Raw genomic sequence first — 15,454 nt, 5'->3', positions numbered from 1 at the left:
ATTGAATGATGAGCATTTCATCTTATAGTTATTGGTATATACAGAATGAGATTCATCTTATGTTATTGGTATATACAGTTTGAATGACATTGAAGTGAGCATTTCTTATAGTTATTGTATAACAGTTTAAATAACATGAACAATGAGCATTTCATCTTATAGTTATTGGTATATACAGTTTAGAATGACATTGAACGATGAGCATTTCATCTTATAGTTATTGGTATATACAGTTTAGAATGACATTGAACGATGAGCATTTCATCTTATAGTTATTGGTATATACAGTTTAGAATGACATTGAAGATGAGCATTTCATCTTATAGTTATTGGTATATACAGTTTAGAATGACATTGAACGATGAGCATTTCATCTTATAGTTATTGGTATATACAGTTTAGAATGACATTGAACATGAGCATTTCATCTTATGTTATTGGTATATACAGTTTAGAATGACATTGAACGATGAGCATTTCATCTTATAGTTATTGGTATATACAGTTTAGAATAACATTGAACGATGAGCATTTCATCTTATAGTTATTGGTATATACAGTTTAGAATGACATTGAACGATGAGCATTTCATCTTATAGTTATTGGTATATACAGTTTAGTGATAAACATGATGACATGGTATATACAGTTTAGAATGACATTGAACATGAGCATTTCATCTTATAGTTATTGGTATATACAGTTTAGAACATTGACATTGAACGTTATGAGAACTTTACATGAAATGAGCTTCATCTTTATTTTGGTATATACAGTTAGATAGAATAGATTCATCTGAATTGTACAGTAATTGATGAGCCTCTATTTATCTTAAGTTATTATGTATATACAGTTTAGAATGACATTGAATGATGAGCATTTCATCTTATAGTTATTGGTATATACAGTTTAGAATGACATTGAACGATGAGCATTTCATCTTATAGTTATTGGTATATACAGTTTTGAATGACATTTGAGCATTTCATCTTATAGTTATTGGTATATACAGTTTAGAATGACATTGAACATGAGCATTTATAGTTATTGGTATATACAGTTAGAATGGTAAATGAGCATTTCATCAGTTTAGAATAACAGTTTAGAATGACATTGAACGATGAGCATTTCATCTTATAGTTATTGGTATATACAGTTTAGAATGACATTGAACGATGAGCATTTCATCTCTTATAGTTATTGGTATATACAGTTTAGAATGACATTGAACGATGAGCATTTCATCTTATAGTTATTGGTATATACAGTTTAGAATGACATTGAATGATGAGCATTTCATCTTATAGTTATTGGTATAAATACATTTAGAATGACATTGAACGATGAGCATTTCAGTTATTTGGTATATACAGTTTAGAATGACATTGAACGATGAGCATTTCATCTTATAGTTATTGGTATATACAGTTTAGAATGACATTGAACGATGAGCATTTCATCTTATTATTGTTTTGAATACATAAGATAGCATTCATCAGTTATATATACAGAAATGACATTGAATGATGAGCATTTCATCTTATAGTTATTGGTATATACAGTTTAGAATGACATTGAACGATGAGCATTTCATCTTATAGTTATTGGTATATACAGTTTAGAATAACATTGAATGATGAGCATTTCATCTTATAGTTATTGGTATATACAGTTTAGAATAACATTGAATGATGAGCATTTCATCTTATAGTTATTGGTATATACAGTTTAGAATAACATTGAATGATGAGCATTTCATCTTATAGTTATTGGTATATACAGTTTAGAATAACATTGAATGATGAGCATTTCATCTTATAGTTATTGGTATATACAGTTTAGAATAACATTGAATGATGAGCATTTCATCTTATAGTTATGATTCCTGGTTTATTTATACAGCTTAACGACCAATAAAACAGGAATACTTTTATATTATCCATACAATGCCCATTTATATTTCTCTAGAATAACGTACCATTAAAATGAGTTTTATTTATGATTAAGAATAATCTTATTTTGAATCTGGTAAAAATCAAGAAAAACATTTTTTTATTTACACATTTGATTGTGTTTTACGTCCAATGACCAGTTCAATTATTTGAGGATGTGTTTGTTGTTGTGAAAGGCTGGATTTTCTTAGAGGAAAAAAATATCCAATTTCGGTCAAGCTACTTCAACGGGTTCGTTAGGCTCTGCAATAAAATATTCATACAAGATTAATAAAACAACGTTTACAGAATAGTAATGTATGAAACATCCATAGATTTGTATAACAACGTTTACAGAAAAATACTGTGAGAAACAGTCATATATTTGTAAAACAACGTTTACAGAATGGTAATGTATGAAACAGTCGTAGATTTGTATAACAACGTTTACAGAATAGTAATAGTTTTCTTTACTTAATCACAACAACAAAACAAGAAAGGCTGCACATTAAGTAGAAAATTCATCAATCTGATTATAAAATCATATTTTGATTCTCGCGCAGTTTCGGTAAACTGGTGTAAAAGGTGTGTCGGAGCGGCGTGACTGAATCAAGATATGATTTTAATCGGATTGACAATTCACGAACAATTGTCAGAAATCACATTGCAGTAGTTGTAACATAAACTACTAAAATGTAGCTGGAAAAACGGTAATCATTTTTTGACGTATATAAGGTTTTTTTCGCATGATTTCACGAGAAAGCTAGTATTCAGATGTTTCGCGAAATTTTTAAAATAACTAAGCACGAAATATTGTCTATGGGAAAATAAAGTGGCAGGTAACGGTAATTCTCTCATACCTACACGTGTAATACTGGCTGGTCTCTCATACCTACACGTGTAATACTGGCTGGTCTCTCATACCTACACGTGTAATACTGGCTGGTCTCTCATACCTACACATGTAATACTGGCTGGTCTCTCATACCTACACGTGTAATTCTGGCTGGTCTCTCATACCTACACGTGTAATACTGACTGGTCTCTCATACCTATACGTGTAATACTGGCTGGTCTCTCATACCTACACGTGTAATACTGGCTGGTCTCTTATACCTACACGTGTAATACTGGCTGGTCTCTCATACCTACACGTGTAATACTGGCTGGTCTCTCATACCTACACGTGTAATACTGGCTGATCTCTCATACCTACACGTGTAATACTGGCTGGTCTCTCATACCTACACGTGTAATACTGGCTGGTCTCTCATACCTACACGTGTAATACTGGCTGGTCTCTCATACCTACACGTGTAATTCTGGCTGGTCTCTCATACCTACACTACACGTGTCGTGTAATACTGACTGGTCTCTCAGACCTACACGTGTAATACTGGCTGGTCTCTCATACCTACACGTGTAATACTGGCTGGTCTCCCATACCTACACGTGTAATACTGGCTGGTCTCTCATACCTACACGTGTAATACTGGCTGGTCTCTCATACCTACACGTGTAATACTGGCTGGTCTCTCATACCTACACGTGTAATACTGGCTGGTTTCTCATACCTACACGTGTAATACTGGCTGGTCTCTCATACCTACACGTGTAATACTGGCTGGTCTCTCATACCTACACGTGTAATACTGGCTGGTCTCTCATACCTACACGTGTAATTCTGGCTGGTCTCTCATACCTACACGTGTAATACTGGCTGGTCTCTCAGACCTACACGTGTAATACTGGCTGGTCTCTCATACCTACACGTGTAATACTGGCTGGTCTCTCATACCTACACGTGTAATACTGGCTGGTCTTTCATACCTACACGTGTAATACTGGCTGGTGTCTCATACCTACACGTGTAAGACTGACTGGTCCAGGGCAACACTCATGCAAGAAAGTCTCGTGACGTCACAGCGTTAACAAAGTTACAACTTTAGCGGTACAATTTTCAAAAAAAAAATTCCAGAAACTATATATATATATATATGCTGTATTTACTTTAAAAGATATAAAGAATAGAATTTGCGTTGAAAATATCACACTATTGTCATGCATGGAGAAATGATTTGTAATCACTGATTTTTTTTCGAATTAATTTCAAAACGGCAGAAAGCAGTAGTAGTAAAATTGCAATTATACGTCGAAGTATGAGAGAAAAATGCTCTTTCATACGTGGATATGAAGGATAGGGGTATTCTACCATCGGGACAACGAAATGTTTTAAAACCCGAGGCTTAGGTTTTTACACAATTTGTGAACCTCGGGTAGAATATCCCTATATCCTTCATATCCACATATGAAAGAGTCTTATATTAGTTAGTTTAACTTACTCATATTACTATCTGTTTTGAGTGCTGGATGAACTTTTTTTTAGTATTTATTGTACATTGTAAGCCATTTTTTAAAAGCCACAACGATACTCGCTGACGTGCTTTGCTTTTAACTACTTGGACATCAGTTTTTTTCAAATGTAAAATATACATGACAACTCAGTCTATAACATCTATGTAATTATTGATTAAGTTCGCTGTATAATGTTGATGGCGTATATAGGCCTTGTTATAACTCGGTATGTATACGACTACGTTTAAGTTTTAAACTATCACAATTTCCAAAAGCCACGGTAGTATGCACTGAACCAGTGAACAGATATTCTCGGAATTATGCAGTTTCGACATTGCTCCACAGTACACATACAAAATGTACTGTTCGATGCTTTATGTTGATAGAAATCAGTTTGGTATATCTTTCACCATCATGGGATGGATGGATATTTTGAAGAGGAACAAAAATACACTTTAATAGGAGATAAAACTGTCATGTGCAAATACGTACCTGTTTTTATTCCCACGGAATCCTTTCTTTTTGCTTCCAACACCAGATCGCAGAGTTTGTCCAGGTCAAGGGTTTCCCTGGAAAGCCTGTTGACTATAGTAGTGTACTGTTTGTTGCTGTTTGATGTCAGGAGACACATCAAGGCTGCCTTCAAATCAAATGATAGAAACAGATAATTTAATGTGATATAGTGAAACATGTTGATATTTCAAATCAATTTGTAATCTTTTTGTTTTTGTTAGGGTTGATTTGAAGGCATTTTAACGTTTTGGCCGAGTGATGCTTTCCAAATATAATTATACAGTTACTGCATTTTGACAAGGTTGAAGTATAGTTCTGTCAACCTGATATAGTACAACCTATATCTATAACATCGTGAAGTATAGTAAATAAGTTTTTAAAGAGTATGATTAAAGATGCTCCACTGCCAACACTGTATAAACGATGCTCATCATTTGAACAATAAGTCATGTTTAATCGTGTATATATATATGTCTTATTAACACAAAAAATCATATGAAATAATTATTTTGCTTTTGGTGCATGCGCAATCGGTACTTCATTCCTTACAGGACATAGTGCTACGGATTTTTTTATGCAATTTATTATTTCTTAATATTTTTATCTTTAAGTAAAATTAGAAGCTCAAACTTTTCAATGGTGGTAATGGTGTAAAGTGGCTAAGTTTTGTAACTGAAGGGAAATACCAAATTGTCCTCTCCTGTTTTTGATAGAGAAAAATACCATTTGTCAGCAGTGAATCATCTTTAAATGATATTTGAACCATAGGTACATTGTGAGGTAATAGCTAATGACTATATGATTTAAGTATACATCATCGTAGCTCCGACATTATAATTTTTGTAGTACATGTAAATCAAAGTTATCTCCACTTCAAATGAACTGGGGTTTTTTCATTGTCAGTCAATGATATTTTTGTTTGTTGTCACATCATTTGTAACTAATAAAGATTTCATTCATTAATCATTGTCTATATGCCTCACTTATAGCCTTATACCATTAGGCGAGCGTTAGTTAGACAAACGCTTAGACATGTATCCCATGGTATCATATGTAGTCTATATGATATTTTCCGATGGTATGACCGTTATCAGTACATGTAAATACTGCGACTGAGTGCAGTATGTTGTATGATGTCTTTGTCAACTTTGCTTCAGTAAGATAGCACTATAAATAGGTCCAAAGTTTCACTATTCACTAGACACGAACATACTGCGAACAGTATCTTTGTCTCTCAAAAACAAAAATAAACAAGCAAATTCGTGGAATTCATATCCCCCGCTTTCGTTAAACATAGGTCCATAACTCCGCCAAATAGGGTTCAATGAAAGTGCCGATCGAAATTAGCCAAGGCCTCAAGATATCAAACCATGTTACCAAGTTTGGGAGCAAATCCGGTAATATTGCGAGTGAATGGAAACTGACGAAAATAACTTTTTTTTTCTTTAGTCAAAGGGCCATAACTCCGCCAAATAGGGTCCGATCAAAATGACGAGCAAACTTATCCGAGCCTTGGCATATTTAACCATGTGACCAAGTGACCAATTCGGCTATATAGAGTGTATATGCTTTACCTGGTATTTGCCCTTCGCCTCGCCGAATTCCTTTCTTGTTGTGTGAAGTTCTGTATGCATAGCTCTGTTTTCTTTCTTCTGTTTCATTATATTCTCCCATAGCATACTCGTTTCACTCTCAATGTTTCTGACGTCTTCGTTTTGCGTTTGTTGTTTCTGAGTTGTTTGGACATGAACATCCACAGTTGGCCAAATTATTGTCTGAACTTGGACGTCTGATGTGATAGACACATTCATCTGATAAAAGCAACAAGTAAAATATTTGACCATACGATTCGGTTAAAGGCCCCTGGTTGAATTTTTGTCTAGCTTATATAATTAAATAAGATGTAAGACGTAAGTTGAGTGTCGAGGAGATATAGACAGCCATCTTATAAATGGCACGTATACCATATCAATGGTAATATGTCAAATGTATGACTCCACACCTGACGGTATCTGGGTTTCATCATCCTCAATACTCCAGGGGTTACACATACTGTCGTTATATCCACCCCAGGACTGTCATACTTTAGCAAAATTGAGGGCATTTCAAGACCAAAAAAAACCCAACAACAACAAAAAAAAAAAAAAAAAAAAAAAAAAACCTGACCAACTACAGGCCTACAGAAACTTCAAAGTCATACAATGCACCACTATTATATTGTTTTAATGTACATCAAAGGACCAAACTACCTGTCTCATCTGTTGTAGCACAGAGAGCCTTCAGTTTTGCTATGACATATATTAGTTGTTTAGGTATGGGTGGAATGGTAATAACCCCTGGAGCACAGAGGATGGGGTTTCGTTTATATCATACTTCTGTCCCAATACGTCTCGAATATTCTATATATCTGTAAATGATTCAAGTTAATTTCTTTAGCCTACCTGTTCTTGTCCTTTTGCGGATGTGGACAGTTCTGACTTTTCTTTGGGGAGGTCAGCTAGAACCTGCAACAATGTAATGTACTGTTTACCCAAGTATTATCGGGGCGACTTTTTCTCGCGTTTTCATACCAAAGAACGTTTTAGCAGTGACCTTGACTTCTAGAGTAACTTTACATACGTTTGAAACAGTTTCGCGTTGATTTATTTTCGCGATTTTTTATCGCCTACAAAATAAGCGAGCTCAAAGTTTACATACTTGCTGAGAGATAAATGAATTAACAATACAGAATTTCGGAAGAACTTCTAGTATGACCATATATACAAACGTGTTTAATAACTTGAAAGAAAGAATAGTTAAAAAAGACAAAACAACATGTTATAAAAAGGCCTACATCTCTGGGTTTCAAGTTCGAATCTAATGAGATGCAGCTGTTAAGAACTGAGATTCTTATACCTTCATCATGTCATCCATTCTCCTAAGGACAGGTCGTAGATCAACTTCTTTTGTGAGGTCAGCCACAACCTGTGAGAATATAAAATATATAGTATTAATTTTGTCAACTGGAGAAATTATTATGTATAATAAATAAAGCAAACTGTTTTTGACAGCGCACAGTTAGAAATGTTTGGTGAGGGCAATATTTCCCCAACTTCGTTAATGTGGTCGCAAAGTAAGTTATTGCTAGACCTTATCTGCACTAACTAGCCGTATCGCGATTTGATATTTCCATTTCAAAATCGCGTTTCTTACTTGGGAAAATAAATGACTATACGCTATAACCTGAAGTAATGGCAAATATACGTACCAGATAGAACAATAACTATGTAATTTGATAGTACCAGATAGAACAATAACTATGTAATTTGATAGTACCAGATAGAACAATAACTATGTAATTTGATAGTACCAGATAGAACAATAACTATGTCATTTGATAGTACCAGATAGAACAATAACTATGTAATTTGATAGTACCAGATAGAACAATAACTATGTAATTCGATAGTACCAGATAGAACAATAACTATGTAATTTGATAGTACCAGATAGAACAATAACTATGTAATTTGATAGTACCAGATAGAACAATAACTATGTAATTTGATAGTACCAGATAGAACAATAACTATGTCATTTGATAGTACCAGATAGAACAATAACTATGTAATTTGATAGTACCAGATAGAACAATAACTATGTAATTTGATAGTACCAGATAGAACAATAACTATGTCATTTGATAGTACCAGATAGAACAATAACTATGTCATTTGATAGTACCAGATAGAACAATAACTATGTAATTTGATAGTACCAGATAGAACAACCACCATGTAATTTGATAGTCTGATGTATGAGTCCTAACTTAATTGGTTTAGATGTAATACAAGTTTCAAAGCCAGATAAAACGGTCCGGACATCTTTTTCGTGAATCAGAACTTTCCTGTAAATTGTCAATTTCCTACGTAGGAACCGCTAATTAAAGACGTTTGTATATAGATCTGTCAAGTTACAGGACTGACTTATAAAGACTAAGTATAAATAAACGACCTCATACATCTGTGACATGTTGTTACCTTTTCAGCTATTTTGTCAGCCATGGTGCTCATGATTTCCAAACCGATTCCATTTGTCGTTTGTTCATTAACTCTTGTGTCGATGTTCACAGAGGAACCTGGAAATGATATGTATGTGGTATGCAATATGTAAACAGGGACATATAGTACTGTATATTGTTATCATTAATTCAAGATCTGTATCTTTGGAATTACATGTAGATTAATTAACATTATCATCGTCGTTATCCTCTTACAACGACTATAAAAAAAACATGTCATTGAATGTTGTCCACATGTCGGATGTTTCAAATACCATAGCTCATTCTGGTGGTATTTTTCATAGACTTCGGAATTCACTACAATCTTCATATATATATATATATATATCTATAGGTGTGGGTGCCTACCGTATTCGATTTAATAAGCACGCCCATCCCTTAAAGCATCACTTCCATCTTTTGAAGCCCAATTTCCAATCTTTATTTGATTTCTTTTATAATGTATTCATGACATAAACCAGTGATTTTGTGAATGGGTAGGCCAAATCTGATTCTATCAAACGCCCCTTATTTCAACTATATTTAAGTGTTTCGGGTATCACAGTGTCGAATAACCATTTTTAGATATTCATCTATATAATGATTACAATTCACTATTCTGTAGCCCGTACGTATAACCGTTAAGTGTACATTTCATAGAAATATGATTGTTTTAAAATTGTAATCGAAATCGACTTTAATATAGGTCTACAAAGCTTTAGAATGTAGCTAATTTTAGGGTCCCTGTGGTCTCTCTGAATGTTATTGGTTTCATAACATTCAGTATTTTATATTCCATCACAAATTTGTTATTTATAATCATCAACATTTTCTTGTTGTACCTTTGGTTTTTGTATTTTTCTCTTTCGGTGCAGTTTTCGTTGTGGCTGTCACAGACGTTCTACTATCTGTTAGTTCCGTATGTTTTAACTCTGTTGTTCGTTTGGATTTTTGTAATGATTTTGGATCTTCGTGGAGTATTTCATTATCATTAGAGTCCTTGAGAATTTTGTTCGGGTCTGTTCTTCTATTAGACTTTGGGCTCTCCTTCTGTAAGACTGCTTTCTTCCTCCTACTGGATTTCCTTGTTGGAACAGTAGAAGTATCCTCTGAACTGTTCTCATCCTTATTCTGTAATGTTGAACGAATTGTTATATTAACCACCATTGATTGACAAAATTCTATATTATATATACACACCTGTATATTAGGGACACCCGTTATATATACACAACTGTGTATTAGGGACACCTGTTATATATACATACCTGTATATTAGGGACACCCGTTATATATACACACCTGTATGTTAGGGAAACCTGTTATATATACACACCTGTATATTAGGGACACCCGTTATATATACACACCTGTATATTAGGGACACCTGTTATATATACACACCTGTATATTAGGGACACCCGTTATATATACACACCTGTATATTAGGGACACCTGTTATATATACACACCTGTATATTAGGGACACCTGTTATATATACACACCTGTATATTAGGGACACCCGTTATATATACACAACTGTGTATTAGGGACACCTGTTTTATATACATACCTGTATATTAGGGACACCTGTTATATATACACACCTGTATATTAGGGACACCCGTTATATATACACACCTGTATATTAGGAACATCCGTTATATATACACACCTGTATATTAGGGACACCCGTTATATATACATACCTGTATATTAGGGACACCCGTTATATATACACACCTGTATATTAGGGACACCTGTTATATATACACAACTGTGTATTAGGGACACCTGTTATATATACACACCTGTATATTAGGGACATCTGTTATATATACACACCTGTATATTAGGGACACCCGTTATATATACATACCTGTATATTAGGGACACCTGTTATATATACACACCTGTATATTAGGGACACCTATTATATATACACACCTGTATATTAGGAACACCTGTTATATATACACACCTGTATGTTAGGGACACCCGTTATATATACACACCTGTATATTAGGGACACCTGTTATATATATACACCTGTATATTAGGGACACCTGTTATATATACACACCTGTATGTTAGGGAAACCTGTTATATATACACACCTGTATATTAGGGACACCTGTTATATATACACACCTGTATATTAGGGACACCTGTTATATATACACACCTGTATGTTAGGGACACCTGTTATATATACATACCTGTATATTAGGGACACCTGTTATATATACACACCTGTATATTAGGGACACCTGTTATATATACACAGCTGTATGTTAGGGACACCCGTTATATATACATACCTGTATGTTAGGGACACCTGTTATGTATACACACCTGTATATTAGGGACACCTGTTATATATACACAGCTGTATGTTAGGGACACCCGTTATATATACATACCTGTATGTTAGGGACACCCGTTATATATACACAACTGTATGTTAGGGACACCCGTTATATATACACAACTGTGTATTAGGGACACCTGTTTTATATACATACCTGTATATTAGGGACACCTGTTATACATACACACCTGTATATTAGGGACACCCGTTATATATACACAACTGTGTATTAGGGACACCTGTTTTATATACATACCTGTATATTAGGGACACCTGTTATACATACACACCTGTATATTAGGGACACCCGTTATATATACACAACTGTGTATTAGGGACACCTGTTTTATATACATACCTGTATATTAGGGACACCTGTTATACATACACACCTGTATGTTAGGGACACCCGTTATATATACACAACTGTGTATTAGGGACACCTGTTTTATATACATACCTGTATATTAGGGACACCTGTTATACATACACACCTGCATGTTAGGGACACCCGTTATATATACACAACTGTGTATTAGGGACACCTGTTTTATATACATACCTGTATATTAGGGACACCTGTTATACATGCACACCTGTATGTTAGGGACATCCGTTATATATACACAACTGTGTATTAGGGACACCTGTTATATATACACACCTGTATGTTTGAGACACCTGTCATACATAAACACCTGTATGTTAGGGACATCCGTTTTATATACACACCTGTATATTAGGGACACCTGTTATATATACATACCTGTATATTAGGGACACCTGTTATATATACATACCTGTATATTAGGGAAACCTGTTATGTATACACACCTGTATATTAGGGACACCTGTTATATATACATACCTGTATATTAGGGAAACCTGTTATGTATACACACCTGTATATTAGGGACACCTGTTATATATACACACCTGTATATTAGGGACACCTGTTATATATACACACCTGTATATTAGGGACACTTGTTATGTATACACACCTGTATATTAGGGACACCTGTTATGTATACATATCTGTATATTAGGGACACCTGTTATATATACACACCTGTATATTAGGGACACCTGTTATGTATACACACCTGTATATTAGGGACACCTGTTATATATACACACCTGTATATTAGGGACACCTGTTATATATACACACCTGTATATTAGGGACACCTGTTATGTATACACACCTGTATATTAGGGACACCTGTTATGTATACATATCTGTATATTAGGGACACCTGTTATATATACACACCTGTATATTAGGGACACCTGTTATATATACACACCTGTATATTAGGGACACCTGTTATATATACACACCTGTATATTAGGTAGACCTGTTATATACACACACCTGCATATTAGGGACACCTGTTATATATACACACCTGTATATTAGGGAGACCTGTTATATATACACACCTGTATATTAGGGAAACCCGTTATATATAGATATCTGTATATTAGGGACACCTGTTATATATACATACCTGTATATTAGGGACACCTGTTATATATACACATCTGTATATTAGGAACACCTGTTATATACACATACCTGTTTCGTTAGGGACACCTGTTATATAAACATACCTGTATGTTAGGGACACCTGTTATATATACACACCTGTATATTAGGGGCACCTGTTATATATACACACTTGTATATTAGGAACACCTGTTATATATACACACCTGTATATTAGGGACACCTGTTATATATATACATACCTGTATGTTAGGGACACCTGTTATACATACACACCTGTATATTAGGGACACCTGTTAAATGTACACAAATGTATATTAGGGACACCTGTTATATATACTCACCTGTATATTAGGGATACACATTATATATACATACGTGTATATTAGGGACAACTGTAATATATACAATCCTGTATATTAGGGACACCTGTTATATATACACACACCTGTATATAAGGGACACCTGTTATATATACATTCCTGTATATTAGGGACACCTGTTATATATACACATCTGTATATTAGGAACACCTGTTATATACACATACCTGTTTCGTTAGGGACACCTGTTATATACACATACCTGTATGTTTAGGACACGTTTTATATATACACACCTGTAAATTTGGGACACCTGTTATATATACATACCTGTATATTTGGGACACCTGTTATATATACACACCTGTATATTAGGGATACCTGTTATATATATACACACCTGTGTATAAGGGACACCTGTTATATATACACACCTGTATATTAGGGATACACATTATATATACATACCTATATATTAGGGACACCTGTTATATATTCATACCTGTATGTTAGGGATACACATTATATATACATACCTATATATTAGAAACACCTGTTATATATACACACACCTGTATATTAGGGACACCTGTTATATATACATACCTGTATATTAGGGACACCTGTTATATATATATATATCTGTATATTAGGAACACCTGTCATATACACATACCTGTATATTAGGGACACCTGTTATATAAACATACCTGTATGTAAGGGACACCTGTTATATATACACACCTGTATATTAGGGACACCTGTTATAAATACACACCTGTTTATTGGGGACACCTGTTATACATACACAGCTGTATGTTAGGGACACCTGTTATATATACATAGCTGTATATTAGGGAGATCTGTTATATATACATACCTGTATATTAGGGACACCTGTTATACATACATACCTGTATATTAGGGACACCTGTTATATATACATACATGTATATTAGGGAAACCTGTTATATATGCACACCTGTATGTTAGGGACACCTGTTATATATACACACCTGTATATTAGGGACACCTGTTATATATACATACATGTATATTAGGGAGATCTGTTATATATACATACCTGTATATTAGGGACACCTGTTATATATACATACCTGTATATTAGGGACACCTGTTATATATACATACATGTATATTAGGGAAACCTGTTATATATACACACCTGTATATTAGGGACACCTGTTATATATACACACCTTTATATTAGGGACACCTGTTATGTATACATATCTGTATATTAGGGAAACCCGTTATATATAGATACCTGTATATTAGGGACACCTGTTATATATACATACCTATATATTAGGGACACCTGTTTTATACACATACCCGTATATTAGGAACACTTGTTATATACAGATACCTGTATGTTAGAGAAACCTGTTATACATACACATACTTGTATGTTAGGAACACCCGTTATATATACATACCTGTATGTTAGGGACACGTTTTATATACACACACCTATATATTAGGGACACCTGTTATATATACATACCTGTATGTTAGGGACACCTGTTATATATACATACATGTATGTTAGGAACAACTGTTATATACACATACATGTATGTTAGGGGAACCCGTTATATATACATACCTGTATATTAGGGACACCTGTTATATATACATACCTGTATGTTAGGGACACCTAATATATATACATACCTGTATATTAGGGACCCCTTTTATATACACATACCTGTACGTTAGGGACACCCGTTTCCCACACCTGTACAATTGGGACATATGTTAAAATTAATGCGAGTCCCCCTGTTTTCTATTGTTCGAATGTGTTTATCTTTTTGCCATCCTTTCCACATTACAATGTTTGATACACTCTATATGGTGGTTCAGATAGTTACCTTCTTTCCTCTAGTTTTGGCAGGCATGTTGTTGGATGGGTTGGTATATAGTATAATGGCCACAAGGGTTCTCTGTAGGACAAGACAGGCGACACTACACAGAACGCTCTCCATCTACGTCTCTCACACTCTTGTTCTATTTCTGTTCGTTCGGAGGGAGATCTACTCACCTTGATCTACCTGTACTCACTCATAGGTACGATGTATAACGCATGTCCACTACAATGTCATGTGATACGAATTATCAACAATGTCCGGATTACTTATGACACTATACCTGGGGACAGTTACAGACATCAAATATCTATATTTCAAATGTTTAATGCATGCAAGGTTAATGTTGCTTCAATAAGAATTATAATATTAAAAAAAACCCATAAAAATGTGACGTAACTTGTGTGTTACTTTTAGAACAGGTATTGGCAACGAAAATCCGCTTTTAAGGCCAACTACCTTTCAAAAATGGTCTTTGATTATTAAAATGATAATTAAAACGAAACTGATAATTTTGTA

At 34.2% G+C, this 15,454-nt stretch overlaps 1 protein-coding gene across 1 annotated transcript; it reads right to left on the bottom strand.

Annotated features, from left to right (window-relative positions):
- Window positions 1–1,782: 1,782 nt before the first annotated feature.
- Window positions 1,783–15,142, bottom strand: LOC138325739 (uncharacterized). Its single transcript, XM_069271594.1, has 8 exons — window positions 14,942–15,142; window positions 9,681–9,969; window positions 8,819–8,916; window positions 7,695–7,763; window positions 7,241–7,303; window positions 6,374–6,610; window positions 4,779–4,926; window positions 1,783–2,195 (listed from the first exon to the last, which is right to left on the bottom strand). Exons 1-8 carry the CDS (start codon window positions 15,053–15,055, stop codon window positions 2,167–2,169), a joined length of 1,047 nt encoding a protein of 348 aa, XP_069127695.1. The 5' UTR covers window positions 15,056–15,142; the 3' UTR covers window positions 1,783–2,166.
- Window positions 15,143–15,454: the final 312 nt, after the last annotated feature.

The sequence above is a fragment of the Argopecten irradians genome, chromosome 6 (genome assembly GCF_041381155.1).
Source record: "Argopecten irradians isolate NY chromosome 6, Ai_NY, whole genome shotgun sequence".
NCBI lineage: Eukaryota > Metazoa > Mollusca > Bivalvia > Pectinida > Pectinidae > Argopecten > Argopecten irradians.
The sequence above is the reverse complement of the archived record's forward strand: the minus strand, read 5'-3'. Positions and strand labels throughout refer to the sequence as shown.

Coding starts and splice junctions, on each gene's coding strand:
- LOC138325739 (XM_069271594.1), bottom strand. CDS start 15,055: ATGGAGAGCGTTCTGTGTAGTGTCGCCTGTCTTGTCCTACAGAGAACC. Junction 9,970..14,941: donor CCAAAACTAGAGGAAAGAAG/GTAACTATCTGA, acceptor TCAACATTACAG/AATAAGGATGAGAACAGTTC. Junction 2,196..4,778: donor TTCCGTGGGAATAAAAACAG/GTACGTATTTGC, acceptor ATTTTATTGCAG/AGCCTAACGAACCCGTTGAA.